Raw genomic sequence first — 16,061 nt, 5'->3', positions numbered from 1 at the left:
TGACGTTTACTGTCATGAAAGTTTGATGCTAATTGCCATACACATCATTAGGAGGATGTGGGGGTTCAGAATATTTGTCAGCGCCTCCTAACAACGATAATTAAACACATGCAAAATATTTCCTTCTAGAATGTAACTGCTGAAGTCTCTTTTCAGAGCATATAGTTTTCTTGCTTTCCAGATTCACATAACATGACATGGATTAAGAACTTCCAAGAAAATGAACCCCAAACATAGATGCTGGCAACCAGTTCCACCCATACATGCCTATGTACAGTACCAAAGCTAGTTACCATTACATAATTATTATTTTTTTCACTTGTCAGCATTCCAGTGCCCTCTTCCTCTGCGCACAAACAAACGCACATGTGAACACAGTGGCTGCACTACATGATCAAGAGAAGTCACTGTCACATTTCTATCAGGCCAAGCAGAATACTACATGTAGTTTGTGGATTAACATTCAACCATGCCACCTGTGGAGTCCTATGAAATGTTCTTTGATGATGAGTTTGGGGTACCAGACCCCTTATATATGGGCTGTTTGACCAGTGTCTGAATGTCTGAGCTATTTCAGGGATCATACAGGGTGTGCATTCTAAACTGAAATATGTTCTCCTTCTCTTTGTTTTAGGAGCAAAGGCTGCGGTATCTTCAACAAGGAGGCAGATCCAACCCGGGACAGACACAGGTGGGATCCAGATGGCAATTTTGCATGCCAATTCTAAAGAAAAATGTGCATGGCACAGACAGTTTTGAAGTGTAATACTCATATATACAGTTAAAAGGAAAAGTATGGGAACCTTTTTGGAATTACCTGGATTTGTGCACAAACTGGCCACAAAAAGCTGATTTCATATCAAGTCACAATAATAGACAAGTGTTCTTAAACAAAAAACACACAATTATTGATATAATTTACTAAGATTGCAAATAGTGGTCGCTAAACTTTGTGTTCACCGTAAGCGATGCGGACAATGATAACAGAGTGGATCATCGCAAAAAACCCCAAACATTTAATCTGTCATTTGACCCATCACAGTAGTGTACACAGCAAAACACACTGGAGCTGGGGGCTACTTAAGCGGCCGGGGTATCAACGTCTTGCTCAAGGACACCACAATCATGAGTCTTGAGCAGTGGCGGTTTTTGCTATGGGCAACCTGGACGACTGCCCAGGATGCAATATATCCGAGGGCGCAGTGGCGCACAGGCGCCCCAAAAATTTAAGCGCTAGCTTACTCGCTAGACTACACATTTCCACGTCAAGTTAGTGGAGTGAGTGGTGGGGCGCCCTAATCGTCACGTCAACTTGCTGAAGAGACTCAAATCGGAAGGCAAGGGGGAGGGGGGAATGGGCGTTGGGTCAATTTGCGACTGAGACTTGAGGCAGGCAAGGGGGAGGAGAGCTGATGTATGCGGCCAGCGCACGCTCGTCCGCCGACCGAATGACCGCCCACGTCATATTTATGTAGCAAGCTGTGTCTGCCGCTGCCTTTTTGTGGATTAAAAAAAGTGATGCAAAGCAACGTATTGTAATGGGAGCTACCAAACGCAATCCAGGCTGACACGGTTGACACCGCAGGAATTCCTGTCAGTCCTCACGTTACGGCGTCCACAAGTGGCAAACTTTTATCTTAATCAGTCACGCTACACACACACACACACACACACACACACACAAAACACACAGTGATGCGGTTAAGACAGTTGAGGTTAAACAGACCCACAAACGCATGCAGGCACACAACAACTTATGTTGCAGGATAAAATTATTTATCACACTGCAGTACAATGTGAGTTCAATTCGTTTTTTTATTGCCAAGCTTGTTAATGTTGATGGGAATATTTCGCCCAGAACGCAAATCTAGCCAGAACCGCCTCTGGTCTTGAGGTGGATGGTCTTGATCTTGGTCTTGGTCTTGGTCTCCACGGTGGCAGCTGATGATCGTAACCACTTGGCGGCACCTTCCTGGGTACCCATAAGACATCAAAGATTCTGCCAGAAAAGCAGTTGGAGGCTGGAGGAGAGGGGAACTGCATCACGCTGCGTTATACCGGTTCATACATGGTAGAGATGGATAGTGAAAGAGACGACCAGACACCATCGGGAATTTCGTGAGCTTCGTGAAATATTAATATGCGAATGTTTCTGGCTCCTGTGCACAGTTCGCATGGCGACGAATGACGAATACTAATCGCTGGTCAGTCTCCCAATTTTTAACAACACAAGGTTGGCAAGTTAGCCTATAAAAATTTGTTATGTTTGCAGAGGTAAGAAAAGTTTTATACGTCCGTGAATGCTCTCGGCATAGTAGCGTTCACATCCCGCTAGCATGCTACAATTGTCACAGAGTAAAATAAGGCGACGTTTAGCCTGAATGGAATACCACGAGAACGTGCATGACGTCACATCCGCAGACAGAGGGCAGGAAATTCAAACCCGAATCCAGTCTGAAAACTATTGGCCAGAGGAGGCAGGAGTACCCAATATGGACAGATAAGGTGTTCATCTACTAATTAGAAGATGTTTTAGCCATTAATGGTCAAATAAAAAGGCTATTGTAAAGATATGTTTGGCCAAATTGTTACATAGGGCAGCTTTAACCCTGTAAAGCAGGGATAGGCAAACTCCATCCTCAAGGGCCGGAGTCCTGCAGGTTTTGGAGGTTTCCCTCTTCGAACACAAGCTGATTCCAATCAACAGGATCAGGCTTATGCAGAGCTTGCTGATGAGCTGATCATATATCAGCTGTGTTAGAGAAGGAAAACATCCAAAACCTTCAGGACTGCCTCGAGGACTGAGTGTGCCCACCCCTGCTATAAAACCTGCCTTGAACCATAAAATATATGAGAGAAAATTCTGATTCTTTGTAAATAAAGTATTCCCTTTTGAACAAACAAATGTATATATATATATATATATATATATATATATATATATATATTTTTTTTTTTTAAATCTATTTCCACATAAGGCTTTTGATTTGTATCTTATTTGATACATCCGGTCACAATGCTTTAAATTTGTACATTTATAACAGTCAAAAATATAATAATAAACAAACATATCAAACATATTAATATTTCCAAAAATCTGAAAGAACATTTGCTACTATTAATAAATATAGGTGTCTCTCCTTTCTCAATTGGGGCGATTTTACAAGGTTGCTGGAAAAGCCGTCAGATGGGTGACACTGCCCTCTTATGGATTATCCTTGCAATAATCAGATCATATACAATAAATATTATACACATGAAATAGAGTAAAAATGTCTTGTATTTAATATAATATGTTTGGTTTTATGCACTCTCAAAAGAGTTGGGTCAAGAGTAACCCAATTATGGATCAAAAATGGACCAGTCCACTTTATGGGTCAATTTGACCCAACTTTCTGGGTCCAATTTTTTGACTCAGGTTAAGGATCTGACCAATATTTACGAGTTGTTTTACACTAAAATACCAATTTCTTGACTCAAAGTTGGGTCAAATAAACCCAAGTAGAAGATCAGTTCATTTTTGACCCAACTGTTTTTAGAGTGTAGGGTTAAGGAAAGATTTTTGTCTAAATTGTCTGGCGGTTTGATTGCAATTGTGATTGGTCGGTTGTCTATATTGTGCCCTATGATTGGCTGGCAACCAGTTCAGGGTGTAGCCCATCCTTCCGCCCCAATGCCTGCAGACAAGTGGTGTAGAAAATGGATGCTTAATTGCGCGTTCACTAACTTGTAACAGACTCCACGCTCTCGGCAACAGGTGTGAAAGCAGTGGAAATTGTGAAATGTAGTTTGAAGTAAGGGGATTTGAAGTTACTGAAAGAGGCAAGCAATCATCGTTACAGTACTGAGTTACATTTTACATTTGACATTTCAGTTACTGAACGATCCAGAGCGAATCGTTCAGTAACTGAAATGTCCGCTGTTCGAGTAGCTTTCATGTGTCATCGTGTCCTTGGGTAAGACACATCACGCACATTGCCTCCAGTGCCCCTCATACTGGTGGATGGTTAGTGAATGTTTGCTGTTGTATGGAAGGGCATCTATCAGCCTGCCCCAGGGCAGCTGTGGCTACTTAGGTAGTAAAGTGCTTTGAGTGTGAAAAAGCACCATTAAAAGCTGTCACATTATTATTAAAGATAATAAATCTACCATAGAGTATGTTTGGGGACGCCAGCAATCATATTTAAAAAAAAAAACCTATTTTTTAACTCACGTGAGTGCCCAATGCCATCCTGCTCTTTTTGAAAAATGCCAAGCAAAGTCTTTAGAAAGCAGATCCACATATTTGATGTATCTTATATTTACAGTTGTTGCTGTTTTTTTCTTCTTCTTGTTCAGTCTGAAGCTGAGAAACTGCAGCGGTTGAATGAGCGAGTGGAGACTCAGGAGGCAAAGCTGAAGAAGATTCGAGCCATGAGAGGACAAGTGGACTACAGTAAACTGATCAATGGGAACCTCTGTACGCCCGAACATACAAGTGTAGATACAATTCTGTTGGATGACTGAACATGAACAAATAACCAATCGTCAATTGATGCTTTCTGTGTCCAGCGGCAGAGATTGAGCATGTTAGCAGCCTGTTTCAGGAGAAGCAGGCTGAACTGCAGTCTGCGGTGACCCGAGTTGACCAGGTATCTCAGGGGGATTAAAGAGTCAAGTTCATGTCGCCCTAGGAATGATTTGTAATCTATTTTTAAACTGTTTCACCAGCTGACCCAACAGCTGGAGGATCTGAGGAAAGGACGCCTTAAGCTGCATTCTGTCGCATCCCAGCAGGGGGCACCCAACAGACCGCAAGGTGCACCCACTGGAATGAAAGCCTCCCCGCTTTCTGGCCCCGCCGCCTTGGAACTGAGGAAACTCTACCAAGAGCTGCAGGTAATAAGACCAGGGGTGGCAAAACCAGGTCCAGAAAGTAAAAACTAGGGGTATCAGGTGATTTCATTTTTTAATCGTAATTGATCGCATGAGTTCAAAAGTTAACTCACGATTATTCAAAATGTTTGTATCTGTTCTAAATGTGCAATAAAATATATATATATTTTAAGTTTTCATACTCTTGTTAAGATAAAAGTTGAAAATGTTTTAAACTGATAGAAATATGGCTTCATCTTTTAGCCATTGATACAGTAATTTCATAACAATTCATAAAATTGAGTTAAAATTTAAATGATATACTGTACTGCGATTGGCTGGCAACCAGTTCAGGGTGTACCCCGCCTACTGCCCGAAGCCAGCTGGGATAGGCTCCAGCGCCCCCCGCGACCCTTGTGAGGAAAAGCGGTTAAGAAAATGTAAAAACCCTGCCAGTTTGACTTTAGCTCCTTGTGATAGCGAGCTAGCTCCTAAGAGGTAACCTGAGCTAGCTAGCTAGCACCTGGGGCTAAAGCCAAACTGTGGCAGGCTTTTTACTTTCTGGACCTGAATTTGTCAACTCTGAATAAGACATTGTGCTTTTCAAGATGGAAAGTTCTTGCCAACACTGTTGAGCGTTTCTTATGCTGTGTCAGGCGCGCAACCGTCACAATCTGGAGCAAAGTAGCAAATTGGCGCACAACAAGGAGCTGCTGAACAAGAGGAATGCTCAGGTGACAGTGATGGATCAACGCATTGGAGACTTGAGGGAGCGACTGCAGAAGAAGAGAGCAGAAGTATCCTCACGCCTAATATTTTTCCTTTTGAGATGGCTGCTGGTTCGACTGCTTGAGTTTCTACTTTGCATCTTGCAGTTGAGCCGTATGAATGGAGCAGGCTCACCTTCTCCTCAAAGCGCAACTCGTCCGAGTGGTGGAGTCTCAGGACGGGTGGCTGCTGTCTTCCCTTACATCCAAGCTCCACTTGACGGGGGACAGGAGGCGGGGTACAAACTGTCACCTGAGGCATCCCCCAAACCCTCACAACTCAGTCACATCCGCTCCCTATCAGGTGGGTGTGAAGTATTTTTTTTTTATCGATTTCTTCCTCTGATTTCTGGCAATTCTCTAACTGGCTGCTTCTGTCTCCTTTTCCTGTCTGTTGCCTTCTACCTGTCCCTCTTGTCATTTTTATTTGCAACCTTGACCTTACCGTTTGTGGTCACTCGTTATCACTCGTAATGATTGTTTGTCGTTGTCGCTGTGTTGTGATGTAATTTCAATGTCATCATATTGCCCGCAACTGTTGCTGTGTTTCCATGACTTGTGACGACGGTTGTCCCGTTGATTGTGCTTTGTGGTTGCTATTGTGGCCATGGGTGTGCTCATGCAGACGAGGACAAGAGTGGCGTCAGGAAGCCTCCCAGCCAATGGAAAGTGTCAGATTTAGACATCATCCTGTCACAGCCAAATGACTTATGCGAGGGTCTTCACTCTCCTCAGGGTGACAAGAGTAACAGTGAGTCTTTACGGAAGAAATCACTCTATTTCCAGCTCAAAGCTCCTCACTTTGGATCACGGCCTATTGATAACATGAACGTGCATAGACTCAAATTGCATGGGCTCATATTCAGAATATATGTTCAGTGTAAAGGAAGCAGATGCCTATGAGACATTACATTGTGAGCTTGTTCAGAATAATAGGCGTGTTTAAAACGTGACTCGATACGGAAGAGGATTAGGGCCAGTGAAGTAAAAAAAAAGGGTTGGCAGGTTTCTCACTTTATTCTGAGAATAAAGTCAGAATTTCAGAATTCTCACTTTAAAGTCAAAATTCTGACTTTATTCTCAGAATTCTCACTTTAAAGTCAGAATTGAGACTTTAACCCATTGGGGCGTGACCGTGCTTCTCCCTTTAAATCCGGGAGAGCGGATATGTCATTTGTTTTGTTTTGCCCAGTTCTTGGTTTCTTAGCCGATTAAATGAATCAGAATATGCAGGAGAGGGTGACGTGGGCCTTGTAGCATGTCCTGGAATTTTATTTGAGCGTTTATGGTTGACGCAGATTCGCTGGAGTTATGAGATAAATGATGCGATTGAGGCCGCCGCGAGAGGAATTCGAATCAGTGTAAGGAATCGACAGTGACATATTGTTAAGATATATTTTTGTAGACAATGAGGATGTTGAAAATGTTGATGGCTTTGTAACAGAATGAACAACGAATAATTACCACTCGATCCCCCGAGGTTATTACGACTGCGCTCCAGTTTTGAAGGTAGATATATTTTGAGTTATATACCCGCAGATGCGACATTTGTTTGTTGATTCAAAAAAAAAATTATATTCAAGGTTTATAATAATAAACTTAGGTTTGTGTGAATGCCACAAGCTCTGAAATGTTTTTGGAATTATGTCTCTATCTGTTTCAGGAGCTGAGATATCAATTATTTATAATATTGGTGAATTGCCAGAAAAACTTCAAAAGTCTCCTTAGATTTTAGGAGGCATGTTTTGCCAGGCGGTTTAGGCCTTGATGGGTTAATCTCAGAATTCTGACTCTATTCTCAGAATTTTGACTTTAAAGTGACAATTCGGAATTTGTGATGCAGAGCTATGAATTGTGGGAGGAAGTCATAAAGTCAGAATTCTTAAGTCAAAATGTTCTCTTTAAAGTCAGAATTCTTAGATTAAAGTAAGAATCCCGCCAACATTTTTTTTTTCTCTTCACTGGCCCTAATCCTCTTCCGTCACTCAAACTCAAAATCTTTACAGTAGCTTTCATTTCCATACACACAAATGCATTTTGAACACCGCACATTATAGATTAAATTAAAACATGATGAATAAATGAACAAGTGTTGTAAGAAAAGCGAATGTCCATCCAGCCATCCATTTTCTTAACCGCTTGTCCTCACAAGGGTCGCGGGGGGCGCTGGAGCCTATCCCAGCTGGCTTTGGGCAGTAGGCGGGGTAGAAAAGCGAATGTTAAAAAAATATATTTTAAAAACTGCTTCTTTTTTTACGTTTACTGAATACACTGAATTATGGATCCCTGAACTAATGTTTAGTAGTTGCATAACCACTGTGTCTGAGGAGTGCTTAACATATATGTTACATAGTCGACAAACTTGCACCTGTGAAGTTCTATTTCTTGACTGGGCAACATTTCTCTGCATTCCTTGTTTCTGAAGATGGCATTTGATGATGACGCCTGACAAGCTCTCTATTGGATTTAGATCTGGGGATTGGGATTGATATAATGTTGATATTGTTGGCCTCAAACCAAAATTACCCCCACCTACATTGACGGACGAAAATCCACTTCCGGCAATCCATCACTCGTCAACAAAACAGTTACGATACGATACGATATACTTTTATTTTCCCCGTGGGGAACTTTTTCCTGGACTCCGTCCAGCTGCAGTTACAGTAAAGAAAAAACAACAGAATAGAAAGAGATAAAATTAAAGTTGTGGAGCCATGTCTCCGTGAACACCATGGCGCAGGTGTCCCGGTGCTCGCGGCAGGCCGAGGTGAGGCTCCTCAGCTCATCCAGCTTGCTCTCCAAGGACCTCACGTTGCCGAGCAGCAAGGACGGCAGCGCTGGTCTGCATCCTCTCCTCCGGAGAGTTGTCCGTCATTGACGGATTGACGGACCTTCCATCAATATTGACGGAATGCCCGCCTCTGCCAATTGCGTATTGTGTACTTTCTGTCCATCTTCCGATCTACTGTACATGCCCACATACCCATCCATCTACCTACCTACCTACCTACCTAGTATTCTGCATAGAAGAATATTGGTACAAATCAAACCACAAGGAGTCATGGAAGACTTTTTATGAATCCCACCGTAATCTTAAATGCCAAAGCAAATGCCACAGAGGTTATTTATGGTCCTGGCTTGCTTCAAGTCGAAAATGTGGTGTCATAAATCACGTCAACAGGCTACTGGTGCACACAATGGATTAGAGGAAGGTCAAATAATTTTAAAATGTAGACTGCAATAATGTGTGCAGATGTTTTTGGCTTGATTTTTTTTTTGTGTGTGTGTTAAGTGCATAGAGTCATGATCTCGGTTTTGGTATGTACACATTATACAACATAAGCATGTTTTTTTTAAAACTCATTCACTCCCAGCCATTTTCCCTGAAGCAACCCCCTTCGCTCCCGGACGTTTTACTGGATTTTGACTGATTTTGCAAGGCCCACAGAATATTGTGTTCTTTTGCTATAAAAACAGTCGAGTCTCTTCTTTCACCAGGAAAAAAAGTATATTTCTAACTGTTTCCATTTTGCAGCAATTAGCATTAGAATAGTTTAATCATTATGCACAAGACTAAAACAGTGGGGAAAATAGTTTGTTGCACCATGGCCCCTGGTTGATCTCTTATACTCTGCTGGCGGGTTTTGTAATAACTACCATTGTTTCAAGCATTCTCTTCAGTTCAGAGGCGGCATCAAAGCCTTCTGTATGCTCTAGCATAAAAAAAACAAGAAAAACGTATAAATATGTTTTGGGACCATGGTAATATTTAAAATAGAACGTATTTATAGGTTTTTGGGAGCAAATGAGTTAATGAGGAACAACACAAAGTGTATTTTCATTCACATTAGTTGTTTATACTTAATAAATTATTTGTGCCATTCTCTTGAGCTATTATGTGCACACACAAAAAAGTTATAAACCATCAATCCTCTCTGGAGGCCTGTGTTATATCGGCAGGGAACGTTTGATATTCTTTCTAAAAATAAATGGTCTTTGTAACAATAGCAACAAATTTGTCATGCCTGCCTAGTCACTGTTTCACATCAACAGTGTAACTTTGCCATAATAACTGTAATTTTAAAGCTTGGATTGTTTATTTGTTCTTTTAACTTTATTGTAATTTGTAATGCCTACTATTATCTCATATTTGTTAATAGATGAAGAGACATAAAAAGTGTCAGCATGCAGTCTTCTGCAGCAGGACATAATGTGAAGGCAGTGGGGGCCGATTCACTCTAATCTGGACTCTGGGGCAGATATCCAAATTTCCACCCTGTGCAGAGCTAACTGTTTGCTTCCTGTTACCACTGCTTTCTTTCTGAGGTCAGCAGGACAGTGCAGTGGCACTCAACATGTTGTGCAGCTGATAATAAGTACTAGTCTGTGTCAGCACTGTGACGTAGTTGTGCTGCAGAGAGCTGTGAGATAACACAGCTTAAAATGATACTTGATAATGGAGGCTGGGTTTTTTAATATGGAACTGTCCCACTAAAAGCCACAAAATGCAGTTTGGCGTTTTGTCAAATGCATGATTTTTTTTCCCTTTTTTTCATGGCATCAAGATAATTTTTGAGGAAATGTATTCATGAAGCACAAGACCACGTATCCCCTGAATTCAGCAGCCATTAATCAATATTTGAGTGACTAGTCTGATACTGTGATTAGAGTTGCATTGCGCTGTGCCAGACAGTTATGTAACTCCACCACCAGAGAGAAAAACTGAAAGAGTTGTGCCGTTGCAAAGCAAACTCCTAGTGCATTCACACTAATTAACAGGTGGCCATTCAATTCCTCATTTAAAAAATGGGTGAGTACCGATACCAGTTAGCGATATCGGGCATTATTTCAAAAAATCGGTACACTTGTGCTGGTATTAGTCTGGAAAAGAGTGGTATTGAACATCCCTAATAGATGGAGAGAGAGAGAGAAAGACAGAGAAGAGACACACACACACACATACACACACGATCATCTTTACTTTTTATATGACCTTACCTTGCATCTTGGAATGTTTTATCATATTAAACAAATTGCTATGACATTCTCTACAAACTGCTGTTTGAAGCTTATGGAAAGTTATTTGGTTGTTTGGTGCTTCAGGATCAGAATGTGAACCTTGACAATAGAATGAGAAGTTTAAAGTACATGACGGCTTTTGTGCCAGACGTTTAATTTCAGATTCTTGTTCTAAATATCTGAAGATCAACCAGACCTATACTGCTTTATTTCACACAAATACATGTCCTTATCTGGATGTCAGACAACAGCTAATAATCAGGCAGCAAATAAGTCTTCATGGCCCTTTCAGCATCTTTACATTTATATGTGATTTAAATTGTATGTCAGCATAACGCATGCCCTTTTTAGCCCAATTTCTCACACTTTGCAGTTTTCAACTGATGGTCTTTTTTTTCCTTTTTTTGTAATGATGTGATGTGATAATTAACTTATCTAATCTGTTCTTGTGTTTCTTGCCTTACAGCCAGTGAAGCATCGTGGCCTACCATTGGTAAAAATGTGTCAAATTGGAGGACTAACAGTGCAGAACAGGTAAGGTTAAATTTTAACCCAGAAGAATTGAGACACAAGTAAACCATCAGATGTAAAGGGGGGAGTGAGGGGACACTTTGATAAAAATTTTCTGTATGAAAAGCCAAATATTCCGATTAAGGTGGGAAGCTGCTATCTGTACAGCTTTATAACTGTTTACTGTCTCAGCTCCCACAGGGTCAACATCAGTGACATTTGACTTGACAAATGCTTTACTTAACTCATTCACTCCCAGCCATTTTCACAGCAGCAATCCCCTTCACTCCAGGCTGTTTTACTGGATTTTGAATGATTTTGCAAGGCCCACTGAATATTCTGTTCTATTGCTATAAAACATGGAACCTACCAAAAGATAGATTAAAGTCTCTTCTCTCATCAGAAACAAAGTATATTTCTATCTGTTTCCGTTTTGCAGCAATTAGCATTAGAATATATCTAAATTTCATCATTATTCACAAATCTATTTAGAATTGTGAGTAATTGAGGTTTTTTTCAACATGGCGCTGGTTCATCTCCACCTGCTGGCCGTTTGTGTAATAACTACCATTTCTTCAACCGTTCTTTGCAGTTGAGAGGCTGCATCAAAGCCTTCTGTATGCTGTAAAAAAAACATTTAAAAAGTATAAATGTATTTTGGAACCATGGCAATATTTAAATATAATGTTTTTTTTTATGTTTTTGGGAGCGAATGAGTTCATATGAGGCTCCATTGCACAAAGCAAGGTCCACAGAGTCATCACCGGAGTTTCATTTGCTGTTTCTTTTCAATTTTGTCAGCATCTCCCTTCTGGTTATGGTACCTACCCCAGCACCGCCCACCAAGCAGCAGGGAATCACTGTTCCACCAGCTCCCTGCCTCGATCCGCCCCTGGCACATTGGGATGGCCCCGATCAAGCACTTCGGACGCCACCTCATCTTCGTCAACCTCATCCTCGTCTTCACAGCAAATTCAACAACGCATTGCAGTCCCTCCAAATTCAAACCAAGGTAATGTCAGACTTGATGTTTTTCCTAACATCCCTTTTGCAGGCAAGTGAAAGAAATCATTGACGTCTACCAAATTGAGATGAAAGAACTTTTTCCTGACATCTGTACCAGAAGCCTTCCATGTGTCTCCCCTGCTAGGCTCGAACACTGGCCCCCAGCCTTCGACCTTGCCACCTCAGAGTGAGCGAACAGATCCGCCTCCAGCGGTGGCTGTACGTCCTTACGTCCCAGACCATCCATCCAGGCCCCAGTCTCCTCGAAAGGGCCCTGCCACAATGAACAGTAGCTCCATCTACAGCATGTATCTTCAGCAGCCTCAGGCTAAAAATTACGGCTCACTCAGCAACAGAACCACTGTCAAAGCAGGTCAGTCAACAGTGACGACAGAAACACAGATTGTTCAGTCTGTCAAATAATTTCCTTTCTGCCTCACAGTTTATGGGAAACCCATCCTTCCCACGTCCTCCACTTCTCCATCCCCTCTTCCTTTTCTCCATGGAGGAATACGGACAGAAGACGTTCCAGACAAGGAAGGAGTAAAAGGAGGTGGAGGAAGAGAGCCCATCGATGGGCAAAACATACCTCCTCCTAACGTGGACAACATTCCTCGTCCTCTCAGTCCGACTAAGCTCACTCCAGTTGGTATGTTGCACAGGATAAATCAGTGATGGCCCGCCGTCTGCAAACATTAAGAGGGTGACTAGATTTCCAAAATTAGATCACTGCAACACTACGATTTCGTTGAAAATCAAATATACTGTCAAGTTCAGTCAACCTAGAACATTTAATAAACAATAGATAAGGAAGGAAGACAAGAGAGCGAACAGAGATGTGCACAGATTACAATCTCCTACCGTTCTGAGCACACTCCGCCGATTCCTCTCTTTTTAATATTGCTGCTCTAAAGGAGAGGGAATACACAGCATCAACCTTCAAGGATATGAGTCATTATGCCGATAATAATACAGGCGTGTCTTTCTTTGGCGCTAAAGGTTTCAACAGTCAAAGTTCAACAGTTCATCCGCAAAGTGTTTCAGCCGCTATCTTGTTTGTTATAAGGCACAGTTCATTCACAAATTGCGGCGTAACTCGCTCGGCGTTGCCTCCCAATATAATCACCATAGGGGGCAGTTTCTTAAAGCGAAAGCACCAAGAGGTCATCTTTCAGTTGACTCTTTTGGGTTCCCATCATGCCTGCCGGTCTTCAACCAGGACCGCATTTCCTGTATATAAGCAACGTGTCCGCAGAAATGCTCCCACACAGTCAATCAAGCAAAGCCAGGACTGGAATGGCACAAATAATTGGCCCTGGCATTTTGACTTAGGCCCGCCGGCCTAGCCCTATTACTGACCACCCTTGGCTACCACATAGCTTTACCACTGATGTTTATTGGTTCAATTTGCACCCTATATTGTAAATGGATGGATGGGCTGCTCCTTCTAAATTGTGAGCCGGTCCCTCGGGGTAAAATGGAGAAAAAATAATAATCGAATAGCACCACATTGGCCCCAAAGGACACCGGCCCACCGGGCATCTGCCCTGTTTGCCAGATGGTCAGTCCAGCCCTGAGCGGAGCGCCTACCAAAGTCGCACAACATTTATAGATTTTGGAACTCGGTGCACACAAAAGGCACATCTCATTAATAGGCATGCCGTCAATTTTTTAGAAAATTTAAGGCTTTTAAGTGTACAAATACGGTAAATCTAATGTATGAAATGGTGGTAACGACTTAAGTGTAGAACAATATAGTGGAGTAAGAGTAGTGTTTCTTATTCACAAATCTACTCAAGTAAAAGTAAAAAGTATTGTGTGGTAAAACTATTCTTATAAGTAAATTTTTATTAAAATGTTACTCAAGTAAATGTAACGGAGTAAATGTAACTCGTTACTATCCACCTCTGCCATTAACCAACCTTTTTTGCTTGGTTAATAAACAGCCATTTGGGGGAAAACAAATTATAATGCACTTTTATGCGAAATAACATTTTATTCCATTATACGATTAATCGATGGAATAATCTATTCAAAAAATAATCGATAGTGACAACCCTACATCAGTTCCATTTGAAATTCAGAAACAAGTTTTAAATAATATTTACGTTATAACCCTCTGTCTTCAGCCCACTCTCAACTCCGCTACCAAAACGATGCCGACCTGGAAGTCCTCCGCCGTCGTCTCAGCAATGCCCCGCGACCTCTGAAGAAGCGGAGTTCTATTACTGAACCTGAGGGCCCACAGGGGCCAAACATTCAAAAATTACTGTACCAGAGGTTTGTGCTGAACTCCTTTCTGTTTTGTAGGCTTAGTTTTGATCATCCATACTGAAGGTTGATAGAGTGGTAATTTTTTGGTTGTTATATGCAGATTTAACACTTTGGCTGGAGGCATGGAAGGAGTCTCAGGTAGGATATGTCGCTTAACCACAATGACTCTCATCTCAATAATACATCAGTAGTCACTAGTCAACATGCACTCTTTATTTTAGGCAATACTTTCTACCAACCTGAATGCCTTTTGAGTGACATGGACAATATCCATTCAGCTGAAGTGAATGTAGACCCAGGTGAGAAGCATGCCAGTTTAGCAGCAGAGGACGCAGAAGTTCAAAATTTGAACTTGGACTGCCGCCGCTTATCACCCGGTGCTGCCGCTGAGACGGCCACCACGGTAGAAGTGACCAAGAATGGGTCTCCATCACCACGAACCAACCTTCCCTCAACACCTGATAAGTCTGAAGATCAGAATAATAACAATCAAAGCAGTTCTAGTTTGGTCCACAGCATGGCAGGTCAGGCCTCCCCTTCACCATCACCGGCTGCTCCACCTTCAAAGCCTAAGGTAAAATGCTTCACTGGCTACTTAATACACACTTCAAGGGGATCTAATTGTAATTGTCATAGTCAAAGTCATATATTTGTTTATATGTATGTTATACAGTATTTGTTTAAAAAATTAAAAAAACTTGATGCTTATACAAACCCCAAACAAAAGTGGTGATTTCAAATGTCTTTACCAGGACCAGATTTCCACAATCACATTAAAGTGGGTCGTACTGATTATGGTGCAGATGTCTCAAAAACATTGACAGCATCATTATTTGTCAAACTCACAGTATATCTAAATGTCCAGCCATCCATTTTCTTAGCCGCTTGTCCTCATAAGGGTAACTTGATAATAACCTGAACAGTTATCTTAACATCGACATATAGCTTTATTCTCAGAAAAATATCCTATGACTTAATTGTTATTGTAACTTTTTCTAGTTTTAATTCTGCTGTGACTTAATTATATATATATATATATATATATATATATATATATATATATATATATATATATATATATATATATATATAATAAGTCAACCTTAAACATTTCTTGACAATAATATGTTTTATGTGACCTCACTAGTCTAAACTTTAAATTCTTATTACATTTGTGGAATATGAGTTATGAAGCCAAATCCAGCCGTTTTTTGGCGGCCATTTTGCCACTGTCGACTGAACACACAGTTGCTTAGGATTCAGGGCTCAGGTAACGACCAATCACAGCACACCTGTTTTCTGAAGCTGAGCTGTGATTGGTTGTTACCTGAGACCTGACCAACTTTTATGTCATTTTCACTCGATTTTCAAGTGGCAACATGGCCGCCAACTGATCTCGATAAAAACGGCTGGATTTTATTTCATAACTCATATTGCACAAATGTAATATTAATCAGAATGTCATGTTTAGACTAGTGATGTCACATATAACATATTACTGTCACGGTTTTTATTTTATTTTTTTGGCGAGGGGTGGTTGGTTGACTTCCACTTTGAATTCCAGTTTTAGTCTCTAAGTTCATAGTATCACCAAGTTGACTATTTCTGCTTCTGAGCCTTTTTGTAGATACG

The 16,061-nt window shown here is 41.2% G+C and overlaps 1 protein-coding gene across 3 annotated transcripts in view; it reads left to right on the top strand.

The window, feature by feature from the left end:
- LOC147163241 (apoptosis-stimulating of p53 protein 1-like) overlaps window positions 1–16,061 on the top strand; it is a 72,321-nt gene that overhangs the window by 43,904 nt on the left and 12,356 nt on the right. For 2 of the 3 annotated variants that reach the window (XM_086094313.1, XM_086094315.1), the window contains 14 exons: window positions 635–691; window positions 4,339–4,459; window positions 4,552–4,631; window positions 4,711–4,878; window positions 5,511–5,651; window positions 5,730–5,925; window positions 6,247–6,372; window positions 11,107–11,174; window positions 11,952–12,162; window positions 12,301–12,528; window positions 12,598–12,804; window positions 14,285–14,435; window positions 14,530–14,567; window positions 14,651–15,003. In XM_086094313.1, the coding sequence (XP_085950439.1) occupies window positions 635–691; window positions 4,339–4,459; window positions 4,552–4,631; window positions 4,711–4,878; window positions 5,511–5,651; window positions 5,730–5,925; window positions 6,247–6,372; window positions 11,107–11,174; window positions 11,952–12,162; window positions 12,301–12,528; window positions 12,598–12,804; window positions 14,285–14,435; window positions 14,530–14,567; window positions 14,651–15,003 (2,145 nt within the window). The remainder of the gene's footprint in view (window positions 1–634; window positions 692–4,338; window positions 4,460–4,551; window positions 4,632–4,710; window positions 4,879–5,510; window positions 5,652–5,729; window positions 5,926–6,246; window positions 6,373–11,106; window positions 11,175–11,951; window positions 12,163–12,300; window positions 12,529–12,597; window positions 12,805–14,284; window positions 14,436–14,529; window positions 14,568–14,650; window positions 15,004–16,061) is intronic. The other variant, XM_086094314.1, reaches the window with a different exon arrangement.

This window comes from Leptonotus elevatus, chromosome 14 (genome assembly GCF_054856555.1).
Source record: "Leptonotus elevatus isolate MCC_2025b chromosome 14, RoL_Lele_1.0, whole genome shotgun sequence".
NCBI lineage: Eukaryota > Metazoa > Chordata > Actinopteri > Syngnathiformes > Syngnathidae > Leptonotus > Leptonotus elevatus.
The sequence above is the reverse complement of the archived record's forward strand: the minus strand, read 5'-3'. Positions and strand labels throughout refer to the sequence as shown.